This window comes from Carassius auratus, unplaced genomic scaffold (assembly GCF_003368295.1).
Source record: "Carassius auratus strain Wakin unplaced genomic scaffold, ASM336829v1 scaf_tig00214183_4049273_7079891, whole genome shotgun sequence".
Lineage (NCBI taxonomy): Eukaryota > Metazoa > Chordata > Actinopteri > Cypriniformes > Cyprinidae > Carassius > Carassius auratus.
In genome coordinates this window covers 507,647-527,470 of record NW_020527547.1, presented here as the reverse complement: position 1 = coordinate 527,470, position 19,824 = coordinate 507,647, and the positions used below count along the sequence as shown (strand labels likewise).

Genomic DNA, 19,824 nt, shown 5'->3' with positions numbered 1-19,824 from the left:
TGAACAGCATCATGGTACCAACAAAGCCGGATTGGAGAGGTTTGGTTTTGTCAACTCAAAACTAATCCTGTAACTCTGAATTTGTTCAGCTACCGTCATGGTACAGGCCCCTGGGAAGCAGTTCTAATGTCATTGGCAATATAATAAAGAGTAGGCTAATATTTTTTTGAGTATTATTAGTATGGTTTGAAATACAATTAAATAAACTTTGTTTATTGGGTCATTGGTTAATCACTGTCAACAAATATATCTTATATCATAATCAGATTCAGTGTGTTTCAATTAAAATCGATAAAAAACTAAATTAATTATTGTTCCAATATAACAGCTGATTATATAATTATTTATAATATCTGTCTTTTATCAATGGAATATAATCTTTATTGAATCTATATCATTTAATAATAAGGAATATATTTTTGCACATTTATTAATAAACAGAACAGTGCAGAAAATTCCTATTTTTGACAACAGTTTTAGCCAATCGGCGCCGGGCTTCTCTGCAGACGTCACTACGAGGTTGGTTTAGCCCTTTTGTACAGTTAGCATGTGCTTTAGGTTGCCTCTCACAGTAGCGGCACAATGAATTGTGATCATTGACAACACATGGATCTGTAAGTAATATATCACATAACCGGTTATAAACTAAAAAGAAAACAAGCTCGAAATTGTATTCGTTTTTGTGCGCTGTCTTCCATCCACACGACCACTTGCTAGCTTGTTAGGCTCCTGCTAGCCTGCTGTCATACAGTTTCTCTCAGTGGACATTAGCCTGACTTTAAACCTACTGGATCATTCTCTATGAATAAAGCACACTGGGGTACAAAGGCCTAAATTTAAAGTTAATCTGTGTCTAATGTAATACATTTATACACATAATATTATTTTAAGACGCTTGTTATATTAATAATCTTTCTATTCGATTACAGTTTTATTTTATCTTCAGATTGAGATTTTGTTAGATACAAGTAAGAACTGTTGCTGGAATAGTTTGATTGATCCCCTTTCAATGTTGTCCTCTGGCTTACAAGCACAGCTTTTGTCTCCTCTTATCCGAAATTCATCCTCTCTTTCATCTCTTCATCTAGCACATAGCACGTCACAGCTCTGACCTCTGACCTCACTGTGATTGAAAACTCCTGCCATCAGTAACCTCCTCATGTGCATCATCTTCTTGAAGTTTGACCCTCGGCCTGCATCCAAAAATGCCTACAGGTATTGCACCTGCTTCCAGAAGCTTTTCTGTCAATCTGTTCAATGCAAATAGGGATATGCAAAGTTCTTGCACATGTGTGGGAACAAGATGATGTTTGATACTGTCAGATATTTTTTTTTTTTTTATAAATGCTGAAAAAGTATAAAGTGTTGACGTACACCTAAAACAAAGCAAAATATTTTTTCCCATATTTCAGCTTTTAAAGATGTTGCACAGTCTGATGTGGCCTAATTTGCCTTGTTTTGACACTGTCCACTGGATGCTGAATTATGGAAAAGCAAACGGTTTCTGTGTGCTATATATATATATATATATATATATATATATATATATATATATATTATGAATATTGCTCACAGTGATTCCTGTGTCCAGGAAAGAAAGGAGTATTATTTAGCTGGTCATGTGATCTCAACATGTTGGTCCCCTTGAAGCGTCCTGTTCCATGTGCAATAAAACAGCTTTTATTTGGCTGCTCATACAACAGGGTTTTATCACATAATTTTTTAACATTACTCATAAATAATGTAAGTACCATAATCAGGTAAATGTGTAAGCACTATTACAGAATACACAGATGTTTGAGTGCATTTCTGCTTGTATTGCATCCTGTAACCTAGCAACATTGCAATTTGCTTGGATCCGTTCCCAACAAGGAATATGCATAGCCAAGGGGGTGCTTGAGCAGATCAAAGGGGTCTTTAAAAATGTTTGAATTTTGTTTATTGATATACCTATAGAACAGAAATTGTGACTTATAATAGGGTTGTCTAAAGTTTATTAATCATATAAAATAATAATCAGAACTAATCTCAGTATATTTTAAATTCCTTTTTAGAAAATTCAGTGTAATATTAATTAATATGTGTCAGTAGTTGTTCAACAATGATTGGACTAAGTGATTAGTAAGATTGTCTAGTTCTACAGATTTTAGCTATATAGATTTTATAGATTCATAGATTCACCATTCAAAGGTTTGGGGACTGTACAATTTTTTTAATGTTTTTAAGTGTCTCAATGCAGCATTTATGTGATAAGAAAATACAGTAAAAAATACTAATTTCGTGAAACGTTATTGCAGTTTAAACTCACGTAACATTTCTTATTATTAACAATGTTGAAAACAGTTGTGCTGCTCAGTATATTTCTGGAAGCTATGGTTCTTTGTTGAATTGAGAGCTCAAAAGAACAGCATTTATTTGAAAAAGAAATCTTTAATATCTTTACAATGTTACTTTTTACCAACTGAATGCATCCTTGCTGAATGAAGTTAATTTCCTAAAAGAAAAAAAAACTTACTGACTGAATGGTACTGTATATTATATTTTTAATACTTTTGACAACAGTGCTATTTTGATGTTTATTAATTAAACCCTCTTTTGATAGTTGCATTTTTAAATTCATTCTCTGGTACATTTATGTGCATTAAGCTGTACATCTTTTTACTGTACATCTTCTACCAACATGTTACATCTCACAAATGTCCTGCCTGCATTTGTAAGATGGGATGTCAAGGTATAAATATTTCATCCTTATTGACCAAAGTGCATCTTGAGACTCTGTCTGTTCTGTTTTCCTTCACCTGTTTTTGAACCCAAGAATTCATCTTGTGTGAAGACCCTGAAGAATCATGTCTAGTTGAGGTCAGGTGAACCAAAATCATCCCTCTACGGGCAACTTGGCAATTGAATCACCCTTGGCTAGTAAATATTTTAGTTTACTCGCCAGTCAGTCAAGCTTTATAATAATGAAGTATTATTTAATAATATGACTTTAGTAATTAGAACTTGATAAAATGTTAAAATGTATATTAGTCATTTAGCCTAACTGAACATTATAACTGGATTGTTGGAGGTGCTTTTGTCATTCATTGTTTCTGTAAAAAAAAAAAAAAAGGGAACAAACAGAAAAAAAATATTGCTAAGATAATAATTGTACTAATTCTATTAATAAGAACTATAAATCACACTAATTATTACTAAGGATTAATGAGCTGCTGGATTCATGAATATTAATTAGGTTTTGTGCATTCGATCGAACTGATTTGCTGCAATCAAAACAGGGATGATAATAGGTGAACGCCAGGCAATGAGATTGCCGTTTGCACATTAACTCCACCCACTACCGGAAAACCTGGCTCTTCTTAAAAGCTGAAGACTTCCGTAGGAATGCCGTTATTTTGACAGGAAATTCTTTCAATGACACGATAGAATTAATCTGCATTGAGGTAACGTTCGCCATGATATCAGACAAGTTCAGCTCACAAAGGCATAGCTGTCCCCGTCTCTTCCTTTTTTTTTCACATTTGATAAAGATATTAATCTAGTTTAATTTTATTTTTTTTTATTTTTTTTGTTAAAATTCAAAATAGTTTTTAAATATTATTGGATGTCACTGTTCCCACCAACAGTTGCACAAGTTAATGTTACGGCACAATGACGAAAGCTCTCCCGGAACTCATTGAGATTGCATTGCAGTGCCTGCAGTTCGAAAAAAATTATCTTTGAATGGAAGTCTATGAGAGCACTCGGGGCAATTCTCAGTCTGACAGAAATTGCCCAAAAAGAGGCAGTTCTACACAAAACGCAAGTCGACGGTGATTGGACTATTTAGAGGCAACACAAACAGTCTAGAATAGTTGAAGCTGGCGTAACACTGTGGTTGAATGTAAAAGAAAAATACACCTTTCCTTTGGGGGTGTGTCGCCCAATTGCCCTAATGAAGAAACCGCCACTGTTGAAAACCATCGTGATTATACAGGGTTTTACTTTGTCAAGGAAAGTCACTCAGGCAACCAATCAATCAACTGTTTGATTTGTAAAAAATATGTAGTTTTACATATCCCTAAGTTCAAGTGTGGTGTTCATGATGGTACGCTCTTATGGGTCTATGTGGGTACTCAAGATAAAAGGATCGGTAAAACACTGATATGGGCTTCAACTGTTATTTCATACCATTAGCACTGACCTCTTGAGCGTACTTTACTGACAGAAGCTACAATTTGGCATCCAAAAAAAAGCTCATACACTGATTCGCCTAATTATGGTCAGTGGCATTAATGCAACTTAAAAGCAGAAACGCCTTTGAGATCAACGAGGATTTCTGCCTCAATACCCAGAAGACGTGCACAATTATTGCAATTTTCATTACAGTTCAAAATCAACCTGCCTCACATCACATGTGGTTGGTGGAAATAATAACATCTTTTTGGAACCATTTAATTTTCATCATGTTAACCTCTGACCTCACATTCCCAGCATGCTCCAAAATCCCTTTGAGAGAAAACAGGCCGGAAGTCTGGGTCAGTTTACTTATATGTGGCTGTGATGACTTTGATGTCACTAATTACAGTAGATCCACTTAGCACTAATATTTTTTCTTTGGAACAGATGGAACCTGTCAGAGAGACTGAAAGATCCTGAAATACAACACAGTCTGAAATTTAAGCTCATTTTAAATTTAAGAAAATGTGGATAAAAATAAATTTAGTTTCTGCTAGTGTAGAACTGTTTGAGACCGTATAACCTAGAGCTGATATTCATATCTAAAGCTCCTGCTCTTGACATATCTTAACATTTGCCATGGTGCTCATTTCTCTTTCCTTGATGACGTGGATATTAAAAATGACATTATTGATTATTGTGATGCTAACTAACATGAGATATAGAACAGACACTGAACTTGAGTAAGATGCCACTTGATGTGTGTGTGTAAAGAAAGATTAAGAAAGTAAAAAAGAAGTGTGTGTGTGCAGTGAAATTCAAGTTTAGATGGGAGTCATAAAAATATTACTTAAATGCAACAAATGAAAGTATGCTTGACATTAAAGCCTATAGCTTCTGAAGAGTATTTTAAAGAAACCTTTAAAGGTGAAGTGTGCCATTTCTTTTATATTAAAATGCGTATGTCTTCTTAAAGTCAGCATGAATTGTTGTTTGTATCCCATTTTCCTTACATATTGTGACATATACACTACCATTCAAATTTTTTGGAGCAGAAAACTTTTGCATGTATTCTTTTTTGCATTGTTCCAAAGATTTTATGTGAAATAAATATTTTTTTACTTTTTGTTCATTAAAAATAGTTTAAAAATGGATTACCATTTCCACAAGAAATTATTAAGCAGCATTACTTTTTATCAGCATTGATAAAACTAAAATCATGTGACATTGATAACTGAAGTAATGACTGCTAATAATTCAACTTAACTACAATAATATTTTGAATTTATATTTTACAATATATAAAATAAAATGTAATCCTTACAAAAGCATTAGAGACTTTTTTCAAAACTGACCACACTTTTAATATGTTTATTTAAAAATTAAGTAAGATATTTAATGGGGTGGGAGTCAGGACTTCATTTCATCCAGAAGGAATTGATTGAACATCCAGCACAACAATAATTTTTTGTCACTCTCTCTATCTGTCACAGAAAGAGTTTGTTTGACTGTCTATCACTCATGGACTCCCTTCTGCTCTCCCAAAACTGCCTCTTCATCTGCCCTTGACTTCTTTTCAGGTCTTTCTGTGTCCAGTCATCTTTTTGTCATGTTTCTGTTTCATTGAGAATAAATATATCTCCATTTGGGCTGACAAAGAGGGTGATAACCTTGCCCAGGGTCTGGCATAATTGACATTGTCAAGTCAATATAAGTTGTTTTCAAATGGAAAGGAGCTTTTCTGCTTTGCCAGCTGTCTCCAGTGCAGAGCAAATCTTCCTGGGGTGCATCAACCATTGCAAATCAATTTGAGAAGCCTCTGGAATATTTCATCACTCTTTGTCTCTTTGATTTCTTTTTCTCTGTCACCTTGTCAGGTTCCACTGGCTGGAAATACAGTGGACATGTGACTCTCCATGCTGTTGTTAAGTAGTTAGTGAACGTTTTGACTTTTCTGTGAGATTGGACTGGAAGGCAGAATGACAAACCTGTGCAGCCTGAGAAATTAACTGCGTTTCGACTTCAAGACTTAATGCATAGAACTTTTGACTCATGTTTTTCTATATTCTGACAGTTAACATTCACTCAACCCACTGTGTTTACATTGACCCACCAAGGTGCATCATTTGGAAACCAAGGTCCTAGAGTCTGGAGGAAGGATGGAGAAGCCCATAGCCCAAGTTGCTTGAAGTCCAGTTAACAGTCTGTGATGATTTGTGGTGCAATGTCATCTACTGGTGTTGGTCCATAGTGTTTTTTGAAAACCAAAGTCTCTGCACCCATTTACCAAGAAATTCTAGAGCATTTCATGCCACTTTCTGCTGACCAGCTTTTTGTAGATCCTAATTTCATTTTCCAGCAGGATTTGGCACCTGCCCAAACTGCCAAAAGCACTAAAAGTTGGTTAAATGACCATGGTGTTGGTGTGCTTGACTGGCCAGCAAACTCACCAGACCTGAACCACAAAGAGAATCTATGGGGTATTGTCAAGAGGAAAATGCAGTTGAGCTGAAGGCCACTGTGAAAGAAACCTGGGCTTCAATACCAGCTCAGCAGTGCCAAAAAATGATCACCTCCATGCCACGCCGAATTGAATTTTTCTTTCTTTTTTAATTGTTCTTATAAAGTATTATAATTTGTTCAGATAGTGAATTGGTGGGTTTTTGTTAAATGTGAGCCAAAATCATCACAATTAAAAGTTGCCAAATTACCAAAGACTTAAACTACTTCAGTCTGTGCAATGATTATATTTAATTAACAAGTTTCAATTTGAGTTGAATTACTGGAATAAATTAACTTTTCCATGACATTCCTGTCTAATTTATTGAGATGCACCTGTATTGACATTGGCAATCAATATCAAAATCAGTATCGATCGACCACTACTCAGAAGTGGTGAACCTGCAGTCCTTTCATCCTGTTGCTTTTTAATTTATAATTGTTAAAGTATTTCAACGTTTATTTAAAAAAAAAAAAGTTTTATTACTGAGTGTGTGGTTGACATTTAACAGGTGCCTGACATCTCATGGACCCCAAATTACGTAGTTCAACATGCAAGATATAAACTAATATTCCATTACATCAGAGATGCATCTACAGAGCATCAGGCCTGAGCAGAGACAATAAAGCAATGCACAGTAGCATTCAGCATCACAGCTGAGTCTTCTCTGGGCCTTAGGTTTATAGCTGGCACAGCAGTCAGTGCTCTCCTGGGATCAGCACGATATAAACACAATTAGGTGTACATGTGACCTCTGAGCCCATTCAACGGTGCCAGCCTCCATCTCTCCCCCTCCCACAGGAAGTCTGTCTGAAAATCAGCCCTTTATTGGTTAACATAATGTCCAGTATCCACGGGTAACACATTACAAAGCATAGCATTACAGTTTTTCTCATTTATGAGACTGTAAGGATGATTCTAATAGCGGTCTATTATAGTGATGTGTGTTATTATAGAAATTGTATGTTATGAGTATGATTGTATAGGAAAGATTGTGTGATGTCAACCTTCATCATTTTTTTGTGCAGGCTTATTCTGGCTGCTAACAGAGACGAGTTATACAGCAGACCATCCAAAGCTGCAGAATTCTGGGGCAGCAACAATGAGATCCTCAGCGGTAAAGATCAGTCTTATTTTTCAAATATTAGACAAATATTTACTATCCATAGTCCAGTTTTTATCTCGCCAACATTCTGGGACTTATTGACTTTGCTGTGTCAATGAGGAATTCAGATGTTGGTTTTTACAGGAGAGCTTGTCTAAACTGCATATAACGGAGTTCCAATATTTTAGAGTTCCTTTAAGAGTCTTTTGCTTAAACACAGCTCTTATTGTGTCTCATAGAGCCAGTTGTTTGGCTGTCTGCATGATGCACATCATTCTTAGATTTTTTTGTGTTTAAGTCTCTTGCATCATGCCTCAGTAATGGTTAGAGAGTCGGACTCGCAATCGAAGGGTTGTGAGTTCGAGTCTCGGGCCGGCAGGAATTGTGTGTGGGGGAAGTGCATGTACAGTGCTCTCTCCACCTTCAATACCACGACTTAGGTGCCCTTGAGCAAGGCATCGAACCCCCAACTGCTCCCCGGGCGCCGCAGCATAAATGGCTGCCCACTGCTCCGGGTGTGTGTTCACAGTGTGTGTGTGTGTGTGTGTGTGTGTTCACTGCTCTGTGTGTGTGCACTTTGGATGGGTTAAATGCAGAGCAAGAATTCTGAGTATGGGTCACCATACTTGGCTGAATGTCATGTCACTTTTTTTTTTATGGGCCTATCACTAAATATGAGTCACTCTATGATTCTACTTTGTAGTTTTGCATGAAGCTATATAGCGCTGTTGTTTTTGGTAGAATTGAGTGATTCAGTTGTTCAGAATTTCTCCTCTTCAAAGCACTAGATCTGTGTGCTTGGGCCTCTGAAGTACTTTTTCTTTTCAGTATCAAGATGAAAAATATTATTCTATAACTTTCAGTGCAGGTCACTCTCAGTGAACATTCCTGTTCGGTACGTCTAAATCTGATCTCCTGCTGGTTTTATTATTATAGCCAGCAGACAGGATTTAATGTCACTTCGACATTGAATCACAATGTGATTTTTTTTTGTTTTCTGTCATTAGGTCTGGACCTGGAAGAGGGGAAGGAAGGCGGATCATGGCTGGGAATTAGCAGACGAGGGAAACTGGCAGCACTGACCAATTACCTGGATGCACGGCAAAATCCTGATGCTCAGGGGAGAGGTAGTGCAGATCTTTCACCCATTTGTATTAATCTTGTCTACTATTACTGAGCAGTTGATTAGACGCACTTAATCAATTTATTACCCTGGCAAATTACTCTTAATAGTAGCATATTTTGAAAAGCCTTCATCATCCATGTACTTTCTGTTCAAGTAAACAGGCGTGTGTGTGTGTGTAAATAAATAGTCATCAACATTTGCTATATGCAAACATATATTATGGACTAATATACCGAAGAGTCTTATGCAACCAAAACCTTTATACATGCACACACCCAAATCCTTTTTTTATGTATTGGCTTATAATATACAAGCATAAAGCTAAAAACAGATTTTACCAAAGAATGCTGAGAAAGTAAAAACAGCCCAAAGGGACAAAATACTTTTTCACAAAATAAAAAATAAATTAGATTTTCAAATCAGCAAAAGAAATAATAACAATAACTAGATTTTTAAATTTTTCTGAAGAAAATGTGAATATTGCTTGCCTGTGCAAAACTCACCGATGATGATAGAAATGGCCGCATTTTTCACAATTTCTTTATAATAGTTCTGTAATATTCTAGATATGGCCTGGCACTGGACTCGAATTTTGGTCTGTCTTAGAAAGGTGATGCTATGCGGTTTGCCTTCTTAGCGGATTTTTGCATCTTGCTATTTTTTTAGGGTAATCTGGGTGGTTTTTAGGGTATTGCTGGGTGGTTTCTTGGATATTCTGGTTGGTTGTTAAACCATCTTAATCAAAAGAGCCCATGCCTGATTGGTCCCTGGATAGGACTTGGGTTTATAGAAATTTTCAAAGTCATGGCACACTTCATGAAAAAACGGTATGATTTTAAAGTAACATTCATCAGAGTTTTACAACAACCCTTTGACCGAGAGCAATAAAAACAGAGATACTTGTCTTTGCAAGCAACACTAAAAGTAATTATAATAATGTATAAAAGAAACGAAAAAAGAAAAGAAATTAAAATTAATATCCACATGCACCACCAGAGTACTTCCATGTTTAATAGATGTTTCCTCAGATCAGTTGAGATTAAAATGACCCTAGTTTTAACACATCATTGCACATTTTTTACATTTTCACCTACGTTTTCAAATTTTGCTGCTCCAGTATAAACCTTATTCTAATTATCTAGCTTTTTGTTTTTTGTTTTTCTTGCCCATAACCCACAATGCTAAAGAAGTTAGGTCGAATATTAAGTGGAGTTGCCTTAATTGTGTTATTCTTAATAATTGCTGACATGTTCACATAAACTATTGCATATGGGTGGTGAGGCCGGAGACGTGAACAGCTGTTCACTGCAGATCTCCACTCAGCTGAACTAGACTCCTCACTGTCATCACTCCAGTGTCTGTTTAGGTTCTTCAGGGCCTCTTTATAGGCTGACACCTCGCTAGCACTTACCATCAAAAGCATGTCGAACACACCCCACCCCTCTGTTCCCAAACCATGTCCCTAAATATAATGCAAACAACCCAGCTGTTATTTGGATGGTTGTACACAACAGCTGCGTGCAAGAGCTGGAGTAATATGCCTCACAGTACATGTTGTTCAACAAATTGCATTAATTTGAACAATTAGTTCTCTAAATCTGCCTAAATGACTTACTTGAGAGTAAACGAAATGAAATGACCTTCACCAAGCAGTTCACAACCCATTCTTCCTCTTTTGCAATCCGTGGTGGTAATAAATTGGATTATTGATGCATGCTTGTCTGCATTTATCATTTTTACTCAGGTTCTCTGGTGTCCAAATATTTGATGGATAACTTGGACAGTTTTGCATACCTCCGAAAAGTGTCTTCAGAAGCTCATTCATATAATGGCTTCAATCTCCTTACTGCTGACTTCAGGTGAGTGGTGGAAGGCAAATCTTGGTTGGCTCTTTTCATTATCTATAACCTTGCTTAAATGGGGAATACATAGAATAAATCATAAATGGTTTACTGTTAGCGATTTCCCACAGTTTGTGAAAGCATTTAAATGCAAACTTTTTCGAATATGTGTTTTCTGTTTCTGTTTAAACTGTGTGGTGTTTTTGTTTCTGATTTAAATTTGTTATATTTGTTGGAGTTTTAGTGGCAAATACAGTCATAATTTAGATATCATAGTACATCAGACTCTAAAAGATCATTTTAATGAGACATTTAATGAAGTGGCTTATTGATAAAAATGCTGTCAAGTAATAAAATCTGAAATGCTTTTTGTTTCTTACTTTTAAAGAAAGAAAATTAAATGATAATGTAATGCATTCGTACCCCAGTGTTTTAGTCAAATCCAGTTAAATCATGTACATTTCAGATGTCAGTTTACTAATTAAAACCACTTGCAACTAATAATTCTAACCAGTGGTCAACAAGGCTGATATTTGGCATTTTTCAAATACTGGCGTCGGCCGATAAGTTTTTCTGCTCGGCCGATGTCTTCAAGGCAGGACTTGTATTTTGATGGTGCTAAAAACGACAGCGCCTGAGCTCACAGTGCTTATATTCTCTTTCTTGTTTACCGAAATTTTTAACAGCTCTGCCTAATACGGATAGAAGTCTGTCTAATATTCCAATAAAACAGGTAAACAAAGGAATTAAAATATATACAAAAAGTATTATTATGATTGATTTTATATATATTAGTAATAAAAAGGCAACATTATAATACTTTCTCGTTTGCCATTGGCATTAAGCAAATAAGCATTTATATCATTTAAACAAATCTTTGAGGAACTAATGAATATTTAATTTCACAAACCTGGCAAACTTAGTCGAATCCAGCTGTGAGATCTTGTGAAGTGTGTATTTGTATCGAGCATGATCGCATGTTCTCTACGTGACAGTCAGTCCATGTGAATTGGATGCTTTAAACTTTAAACTCATGAATTCAAATTCTGCTGCGCTTCATGCATTTGCCCACCGTCATATTCAAGTCATTTTCTCTGTGTGCTGTATGTAAAATGACAGTTACCCCTGGCTTTATTTGAAAAACATGATTCACAATGCACACAAATTTACCAGAATACTGAGTGCCCTGTTAGCTACAGTGTTAACTTCCTTTTTATTATATTTTTATTAAATATTTATTTAAAAATACTTTAGTATAGCATAGTATTATAAAGTATAAGTATGTTTATTTTACACATTTATTTTTTTAATCCATTGTCAAATGATTTCAGATTTCTTAAATATGAAAAAAAAAATTATATCTGCTTTATATCGGTTATCGGCCCACCTGCTTTCAAAGATATCGTCATCGGCTGTCAAAAAAACAATATCGGTCAACCACTAATTCTAACCACTTGGTGCTGACATCATATATCAAGTCCGTTTAAAAAATTGCTAAGTTTTGAGAAATAACTCTAAAAGTTACTTAAACTGAAGTGCCTCTCTTTCATGATCTCCCTTTCTTTATCATTTGTTATGAGGATGACATGACAGTGGTGATACTGTCTAAGCTCTGAGGTCCTCAAGAGGGACAGCAGGCACTGGTGCCACCTGCTCTCCATAAACCAAAGCTCAAGAAATCTGTTTAGAATATAGTCCGAACAGATGGCGTGTTTCCAGCAGCGTGACTGTCTCAGAACATAGTAATTTGAGGCGATTTAAGAAGACTGGTTTTATGATTTCACATATTAAAGGTCAAAAATAATGATGTTTATTGAAATAATTCATTATTTTTGGGTGAATAATACCATAATGGTGGTTCATTGTGTATCAGGAAGACTATTTGCATTAACAAACTAGTAGCCTAAGAGTACATTCACAGTTCACCATAACATGAGCAACAGCAATCGGAATAAACACATACACTATAGCTGAGTAGTATTCAGTGATTTGATTGATGCTACTATGTGTATTTAGATATTAGGATGCACTTAAAACTCTCATCTCCTACCTTTTTATTTAGGGTGACTAATATTTTCCATGTTTTTTTTTTTCTGTTGTGACCATTATCATTTAAGGAAAACTGTCCTCTTTATTTATTTTAATTCTTCCAGATACATTAATCATAGTAGTTAGCCATGTCTTAGAGACCCCTTCATTTTGGTTTCTGAAAGGCTGTCTGCTAATGTAGTGATGTATTACTTAAGTCCATGCTGTCATCTGAGAGACTGTCCATTTGTCTCTTCAAGCCTATATTTATAAACAGAAAATTCATTGAAAGGCCACTCAGACTCCCAAACCCAGTAATGAAACAGAAGTCGATATCCTTGGGGAGTGTTATTCATTTGTTTACCCTTTTAATAAACAAGATCATTATTGAGCTTATCGGACTCCCCCTTTCTTTCCTTGGCCACAAAGGGCAAAATGATACAGGTCCAGATAAACTCTGAGGAATTACAACGGGCATTTTGTGCTGAAATCAGTACAACTGTCTTCTGTAAATAGAGACGGCCTTTCAAAAAGAATAAAGAGGATTTGTTTGTTTCTCTACAGTGATGTGACTGACAACACTGATAATTGCTTTATGTTTTATATGATATTTCAGTTCAATGAAAAATTGTTCTGCTTGTTCAGATCAGGCTTAGCACTACAATTCAATTCTCTCTTGGCACCATTGAAATCTCAACAGCCATTACTCCAATCTTCATTGTCACATGATACTTTAGAAATCATTCTAATATGCTGATATGCTCTAAAAAGTTTTAAAGTTTTCTTGATCATTGCAGATTAAAGTGTTCATTTTGTAAATTTCAGAAATTCATCCCTAGTGACCATTTACTAAATGGATCTGCAAACATTACTAGTTCGGTATTTCCACAACTTTCTGATGTCAGCCAGATTACTGTTTTTTAATCTCTAATTTGGATTCGTTTTCTCTATATTATAATTATTATGTTACTGTATATTGTGTATGGAATTTATGGATTTAGCTGGATAGTGTAACTGTTATGAGTCTAGTTATAATTAGATTTCTGAAAGTTGATATGATTGATGGTGTGAAAGATTTTTGTCTGCTGACTAGTTGACTGGCTGTTTTAGCTGTCTAAGGCTTGATCTTTCTGGTCCAAATCACAGTACGAAATCACCTTGCTTAGATCTTGTAACTTCACTATTTGAGTTTATTTTGTAAAATAATATTAATAAAAGCAGGTCTCCGGGACAAAATTCATTTGTAACTTGATTGTTGGTTTTCTAGCAATTATTGTACTGCATTAATACATCATTAGAAGGCTATTTGGCTCTTATGCCCCAGTGTTTTTAGAGTCTTTCAGTGCAATAATTGCATTAGTGGAGATAGATAAGGCCATTATTAGAAGGGATTTTGTGTGTGCCAGAGTAGTTTGCTCAAATTAAGTTATTTTAATAGACTGGGGAGTTATGTATATTTAAACAATAAGGCACAAAATATAAAGAGTTGTTACAGTTGTTTTGTGTCATTACTTTTACTATATTATGTATTTTAGCATGTCTGGAATGTTACATTGACCAATCATCATCCCGGACCAGAGCTACCATATTTTTTGGACTATAAGTCGCATCTAAGTATAAGTCGCATCAGTCAAAAAATACATCTTGACGAGGAAAAAAACATATTTATGTCACACTGGACTATAAGTCGCATTTATTTAGAACCAAGAGAAAACCGAGCCGTGAGAGGGCGCTCTATGTTTTCAGTGGTAGGCTACAGGAGCACTGAGCAGGCTATAGACGGTAATGTTTTCTCTTGGTTCATGTCAAATTAATTTTGATAATTCGCACCTGACTATAAGTCGCAGGACCAGCCAAACTATGAAAAGAAGTGCGGTAGTCTGGAAAATACGGTAATCATTGAATAAGTATATAATATAAACAATGTTGAGCTTGTAAATGAATGAAACTGTATACAGAGAGAAAGTAAATTCTGTAATCTCTTCATTGCACTACAGTAAATCCTCCAAAAAAGTAATGTAGTTTATTTTTTGTGTAATAAACATTCACTGTACGATTCTTAAAACAGATGTGATTTTACTGAAAGTCAGCATTCTGCATACTTATTTTATTCTTATTACATATACAACAGCGTCTAGTCTCCAGAGTTCTGAGGCTTCTGAAGTCCTATCCTCGCTGTCTGACTTTTTCTTCGTCGTGGATTGGCATCGCTGCCAAACTGTTCCACCAGCATTATTGATGTCCCTCTCAAAGTGCTTTCAAAAACCCTAAATTGTCCATTTCTCCTTTCATAGCCTTCCTCCTGTGTCTCCTTGGCCAATAAAATGTCCTTTGAAACACACGGCTATATCACCATAATTCCATCAGGAGTAATGAGCTTCATTGTGGATCTATCCACTTGATTCATGTGTATGAAAACAGGAACATGTCTAATCAGATAAACTGTGATTAGGATTTAGTGACTGAGATCATACACACATACTAAAAGGAGATTCTCTCTCCTCCCTAATTACAGACTGATTTAGGAAGATTTCTTTCATGAGCTAATGAAGGATAGAGACTGTCTGTTCTACTCTCGTTCTATCTGTCGTTATTTCATTCTATCTTTCTATCTATCTGTCTTTAACAGCATGTGGCAAATGTTTGTATAATGTTTATATATATATATATATATATATATATATATATATATATATATATATATATGTGTGTGTGTGTGTGTGTGTGTGTGTGTGTGTGTGTGTGTATAAGATATGGCTTGTTTTGTGAGCTTTGATACTATATTAGTTAGAATGTATTGATTTGCACTGTGTAACCCTAAACTAAAGCAGTTGGGGGTTCCTTGCTGAAGGGCACCTCAGTCGTGGTATTGAGGGTGGAGAGAGCGCTGTACATTCACTCCCTCACCTACGATTCCTGCCGGCCCGAGACTCGAACTCGTAACCTTTTGATTAGGAGTCCAAATCTCTAACCATTAGGACATGGCTTCCCCTAACGTTCCCACAACTTTTGCTAGTTTAATGACAGGACAACAATCGGTGCGCATGATCCAAAAATGTTGTTCCTATGAGTAATGGGTGTTTTTTTTGGGCATAACGTGCAATAAACCAATCAGAGTCTCATCTCCCATCCCCTTTAAAAGCCAGTTGTATTAGTTGTAATAAGCAAAGTGTACACGCGTTGTGCCCCCTCCTATAGGTGCCAGACTTTCGACCAGGTTTGAGTTGGTCTATGGCGCAGTCTATTTTCAGTTCCTCAAAATAGCAACGCGCCAGCAATGCAGCTGAACACCAGCACACCCATGGGCACAAATGCATTTGCTATTTAAACAAAGCAGTACAGGATGGGGAAATGAGGACTGCATCTGGCTGAAACTAGCAAAAACAGCATTGCGCCGGGTGTATGATAGAGCGCTGTATGTATATTTATATGATAAATGACTTGGTTTGTTTGTGCATGTTTTGCTACTTTATTATTTATTCTACAGTTCTATGTATATATGCATTATATAACTATGTGAATTGTTTCTGTGTTTACAATGACAAATGATGCAAAAATAGCTGTAAAGATGTTTAATTGTGTTTTAGCAGTGAGCACTAACTAATTTTTTCTTGCTGTTTTGTTGGACGCAGGACCAATGAAGACACATTGTGTTACTATGGAAACAAGGGCAGTTCAGAGCCCATTCATCTCAAAGCAGGTTTGTTCAGTCCCTCAGTTAGCTCTCTGTGTTCAGATACTAGTGGTCTTCCATAAAGCACTGCTGTTTGCAGTGTTACACCTACTGTATATAATTCACTCGTTCAGCAACAGATTGGTGGGTGTGTCTCACTCAAAGCTCACAGGAAGTGATGGATGTTTGTGTTTGTTTCAGCAGGAATCTATGGGTTGAGTAACTCTCTTCTGGAAACTCCGTGGAGAAAACTGCAGCACGGCAAACGGCTGTTCACCGGTGTAGTGAACAAAACACTGTCCCCTGATGGCTTAGTGCAAGAACTGCTCCATATCCTCAATAATGAGGAGCTGTAAGTGTGCACTCCTTCATTGTGAAAATTAGTATGCTCTTGCTTTTTTCTTCTGTTTCTCTTTATCTTCCATCTACCTTTATCTTTCTTAAACAATCAAACCAGCATCCGTCCTTTTTGATCCTCAAGAAGCACTTGAGACACAAAGCAAATGGATTATTAAAAAAGTTACTTTATAGAATCCTGAAGCACAAGCAGCATCATTTTTTAAGTCTTTCTTTTTTTTCTTAGGTTTTATAAGGTGAATGCAGGCAGCATATCATAATGAATTTAGATATTAAAATACACATACTGGCCACATAGTTGTTTTTCAATATTTTTAGCACAGATATCTTTTTTTATTTGATCACTTGTAAGTTTTCAGAGACAGTGTCACGTGTATAACTCCGTTTGTGTTTGAAGTCATGGAAGTGAGAGCGGGGGCTCCAGGGAGTTTTATTCATTAGTGACAAACAGATTGCCTTCCCATGTCAGCATTGACCTTTTAGATCATGTAGATGCATTAATGGGGGTGAAACAGCTGTCTGATTAGACATTACGGACCGGTTTGCATTCATAACATAATTATGTATTCATCAGTGAGAGTAATTAATTTAAAACCAGTTATGATGTTTAAGTAAACAAGACCTATCAGTTGTGTCAGTTCTTAAAACTTATATTTTCCAAGCGTTGCAGATAATTGGTAAGTATTAGAAAGTTAGTATATATACTAAGTATAGCCTATATACAGTACCATTCAAAAGTATGGAGTATGGATTTTTTTTTTTTTTTTTTTAGAAATTATTACTGTTATTCAGCAAGGATTTGTTGATTAGATCAAGTGACAGTAAAGACATTAATAATGCTGCAAAAGATTTCTATTCCAAATAAATGCTGTTCATTTGTTCTTTATATTTATCAAAGAATCCAGTCTTTTTAAATTTCACAATAATTTAGTTTTTATTAAATAAATTAATTTGTGATGAGCATAAGAGACTTCTTTCAAAAACATTTAAATTTTTACCAACCCCATACTTTTGAATGGTAGTGCTTATGTGTGGATGCATACACACACCACTGTATTTTTTTAGTATTATTTATCAACAATTTCAGGAAAGAAATAAATACTTGTTTACTTGTAGAATTTCTCTGCTTTCTTAAAACGCTCTGGTCTTTATCAAAGCACCAGCATGACTTGTCAGACTACAGTCGTAAGAATCTCACCTCTGCTCTTTCCAGAAACACCCCGGACCCTGCACAGGAACGTCAAGGTGAGGGCTTCAGTAAGGCCATACTCCGAGCCCTGTCTGCAGTGTGTGTGCGTTCACCAGGATACGGCACAAGGTCCCCTCATGCTATTCCTACTCTTACTTCTTTCTCTCTCCATAGAGAATGGTGACACTCAAACAATGCATGCTGCACTTTCTATTTTACCTCCAATTTTAAAGTTTGTTCAATGTCATATTTTTGTCTGTTTTAATCTCAGGACCAATACAGTCATCCTCATCGACCGAGAGGGAAACGTGAGCTTTACAGAGCGCAACATGCTAAACTGTGACCTCACCCAGTGGAGCACAAATAGCTTCCACTTCAAACTGCAAGAATGAGGGCCAGATGACAGGCCAGGGGAAGAAGTCTCTCACGCTGTGCCTTTATCCAGCCACTATCTGCTCAAGCCATGCATCACTGTTTCTATCAATATGAACATCAAGATTTAATTCAGACTTGCAGTTGAAATAGGAAAGTGGTTAATTATTGCTACTGCTCTGTTCTGTTCTGTTCTGTTCTGAGAGGAAGCTTGGTAGCACGTTCCTTTTTTTCCTAAGTAATTGTTTATTCTAATAACCAGTGGCTCATGAGAAAGGCGCACAAGGAATCTGCAGCCACAAACATCAGATTTCCATATAGTTTCAGTTCAAAAAGGTGCGCAGATTCTGTCTGAATCTACATTTTGAGTGCATGTCATTCAATATGCAATCTGCATATATTAGTGAATATAGAAGAGGATAAGTATGACGAATTTGAGATTTTATTCATCATCCACTGAATCCCATTTTACAACAAACTGTCATTGGCATGAAATGCTATTGGACAGAATCCTTGAAGGAACAAGATGTCTACTGCCAAAGAATGATCGTGTCAGTCACAATCATTATAAACAAGAAAATGAATCATCTTCATAGTCTTGCACAATGTAAACTGTACTTGCTATTCAGTGTGGTAGTGATCCACTGTAATAACTTTCACTCAGGAACACGCTGAGAGATACAGCCAAAAAAAAAAAAAAACCTTGACGATGTTTCTTCTTTTTCTTCATCTTAAATTGAAAGGATGTTTTTTTTGCTTTGTTCGTTTTTTTGATTGTTGTTTTTCAGATTAAACGAAACCGTTTCGATTTCACTTTGAGAGTGTTGACAGTTTGAAGTCCGTATGATTTGGTATTTCCTTTGCTGCTTTCATAATCTTATCTGAAATCTTTCAGCGCATCAATGCATTTTGTCAGCTGTCATGAATCTAATATGATCTTGTCATTTAAAGTCAGGTCTATGGTTAATAACAGTGTGCCTGAAATTTAGTATTCAGCTCTTGGCTTTTTGTTATTTAGGTTTGTGTGTGTGTGTGTGTGTGTGTGTGTGTGTGTGTGTGGTATCTTAGCTAATGACAGTGAAAGATACACATTTTTAGCCAGACCTAGATATTTTTAATGAACTGACAGCAACAAGGTACGGTAGGTAACAGAATACTAAGGTGACAGAGATCAGTCAGGTATTCTTTTGTGTGTCAAGAATTAAAGAGATGCGTTTGACCTCACAACATAAAGCTATCATGTTGTTTAATGTATTGCAACCGTTATTTCATATTGGAATGTGACTGATTGTGGTCTGCTGCTGCCATCTAGGGACAAGTAACATTTGTAAAGCCCAGATGGTGAAGCTGATCCTAAATTACACTACATTTATTTGTGAAAATTGGCTTGAATTATTTAGACAAAAATGATGATCATCACTCAAAAATGTGAATGAAAATATAAAGGAACCCACTGTTTAGTAGTTTGGTTGCTA

General features: G+C 35.9%; 1 protein-coding gene across 3 annotated transcripts; it reads left to right on the top strand.

Annotated features, from left to right (window-relative positions):
• The first annotated feature begins 509 nt into the window (after positions 1-509).
• Positions 510-19,168, top strand: LOC113091366 (transport and Golgi organization protein 2 homolog). Of its 3 annotated transcripts, none has more exons than XM_026256843.1 (9): positions 510-614; positions 1,089-1,215; positions 7,687-7,775; positions 8,771-8,890; positions 10,634-10,748; positions 16,391-16,458; positions 16,636-16,783; positions 18,002-18,106; positions 18,249-19,168. In XM_026256843.1, the coding sequence occupies exons 2-9, from the start codon at positions 1,160-1,162 to the stop codon at positions 18,367-18,369; spliced, it is 822 nt and encodes a 273-aa protein (XP_026112628.1). In that variant the 5' UTR covers positions 510-614; positions 1,089-1,159; the 3' UTR covers positions 18,370-19,168. The 3 variants fall into 3 exon arrangements, with proteins under 3 accessions (XP_026112628.1, XP_026112627.1, XP_026112629.1); XM_026256842.1 differs by having other exon boundaries at positions 16,633-16,783; XM_026256844.1 differs by lacking the exon at positions 7,687-7,775 and having other exon boundaries at positions 16,633-16,783.
• Positions 19,169-19,824: the final 656 nt, after the last annotated feature.

Coding starts and splice junctions, on each gene's coding strand:
- LOC113091366 (XM_026256842.1), top strand. CDS start 1,160: ATGTGCATCATCTTCTTGAAGTTTGACCCTCGGCCTGCATCCAAAAAT. Junction 7,776..8,770: donor CAACAATGAGATCCTCAGCG/GTAAAGATCAGT, acceptor TTCTGTCATTAG/GTCTGGACCTGGAAGAGGGG. Junction 10,749..16,390: donor CTCCTTACTGCTGACTTCAG/GTGAGTGGTGGA, acceptor TGTTGGACGCAG/GACCAATGAAGACACATTGT.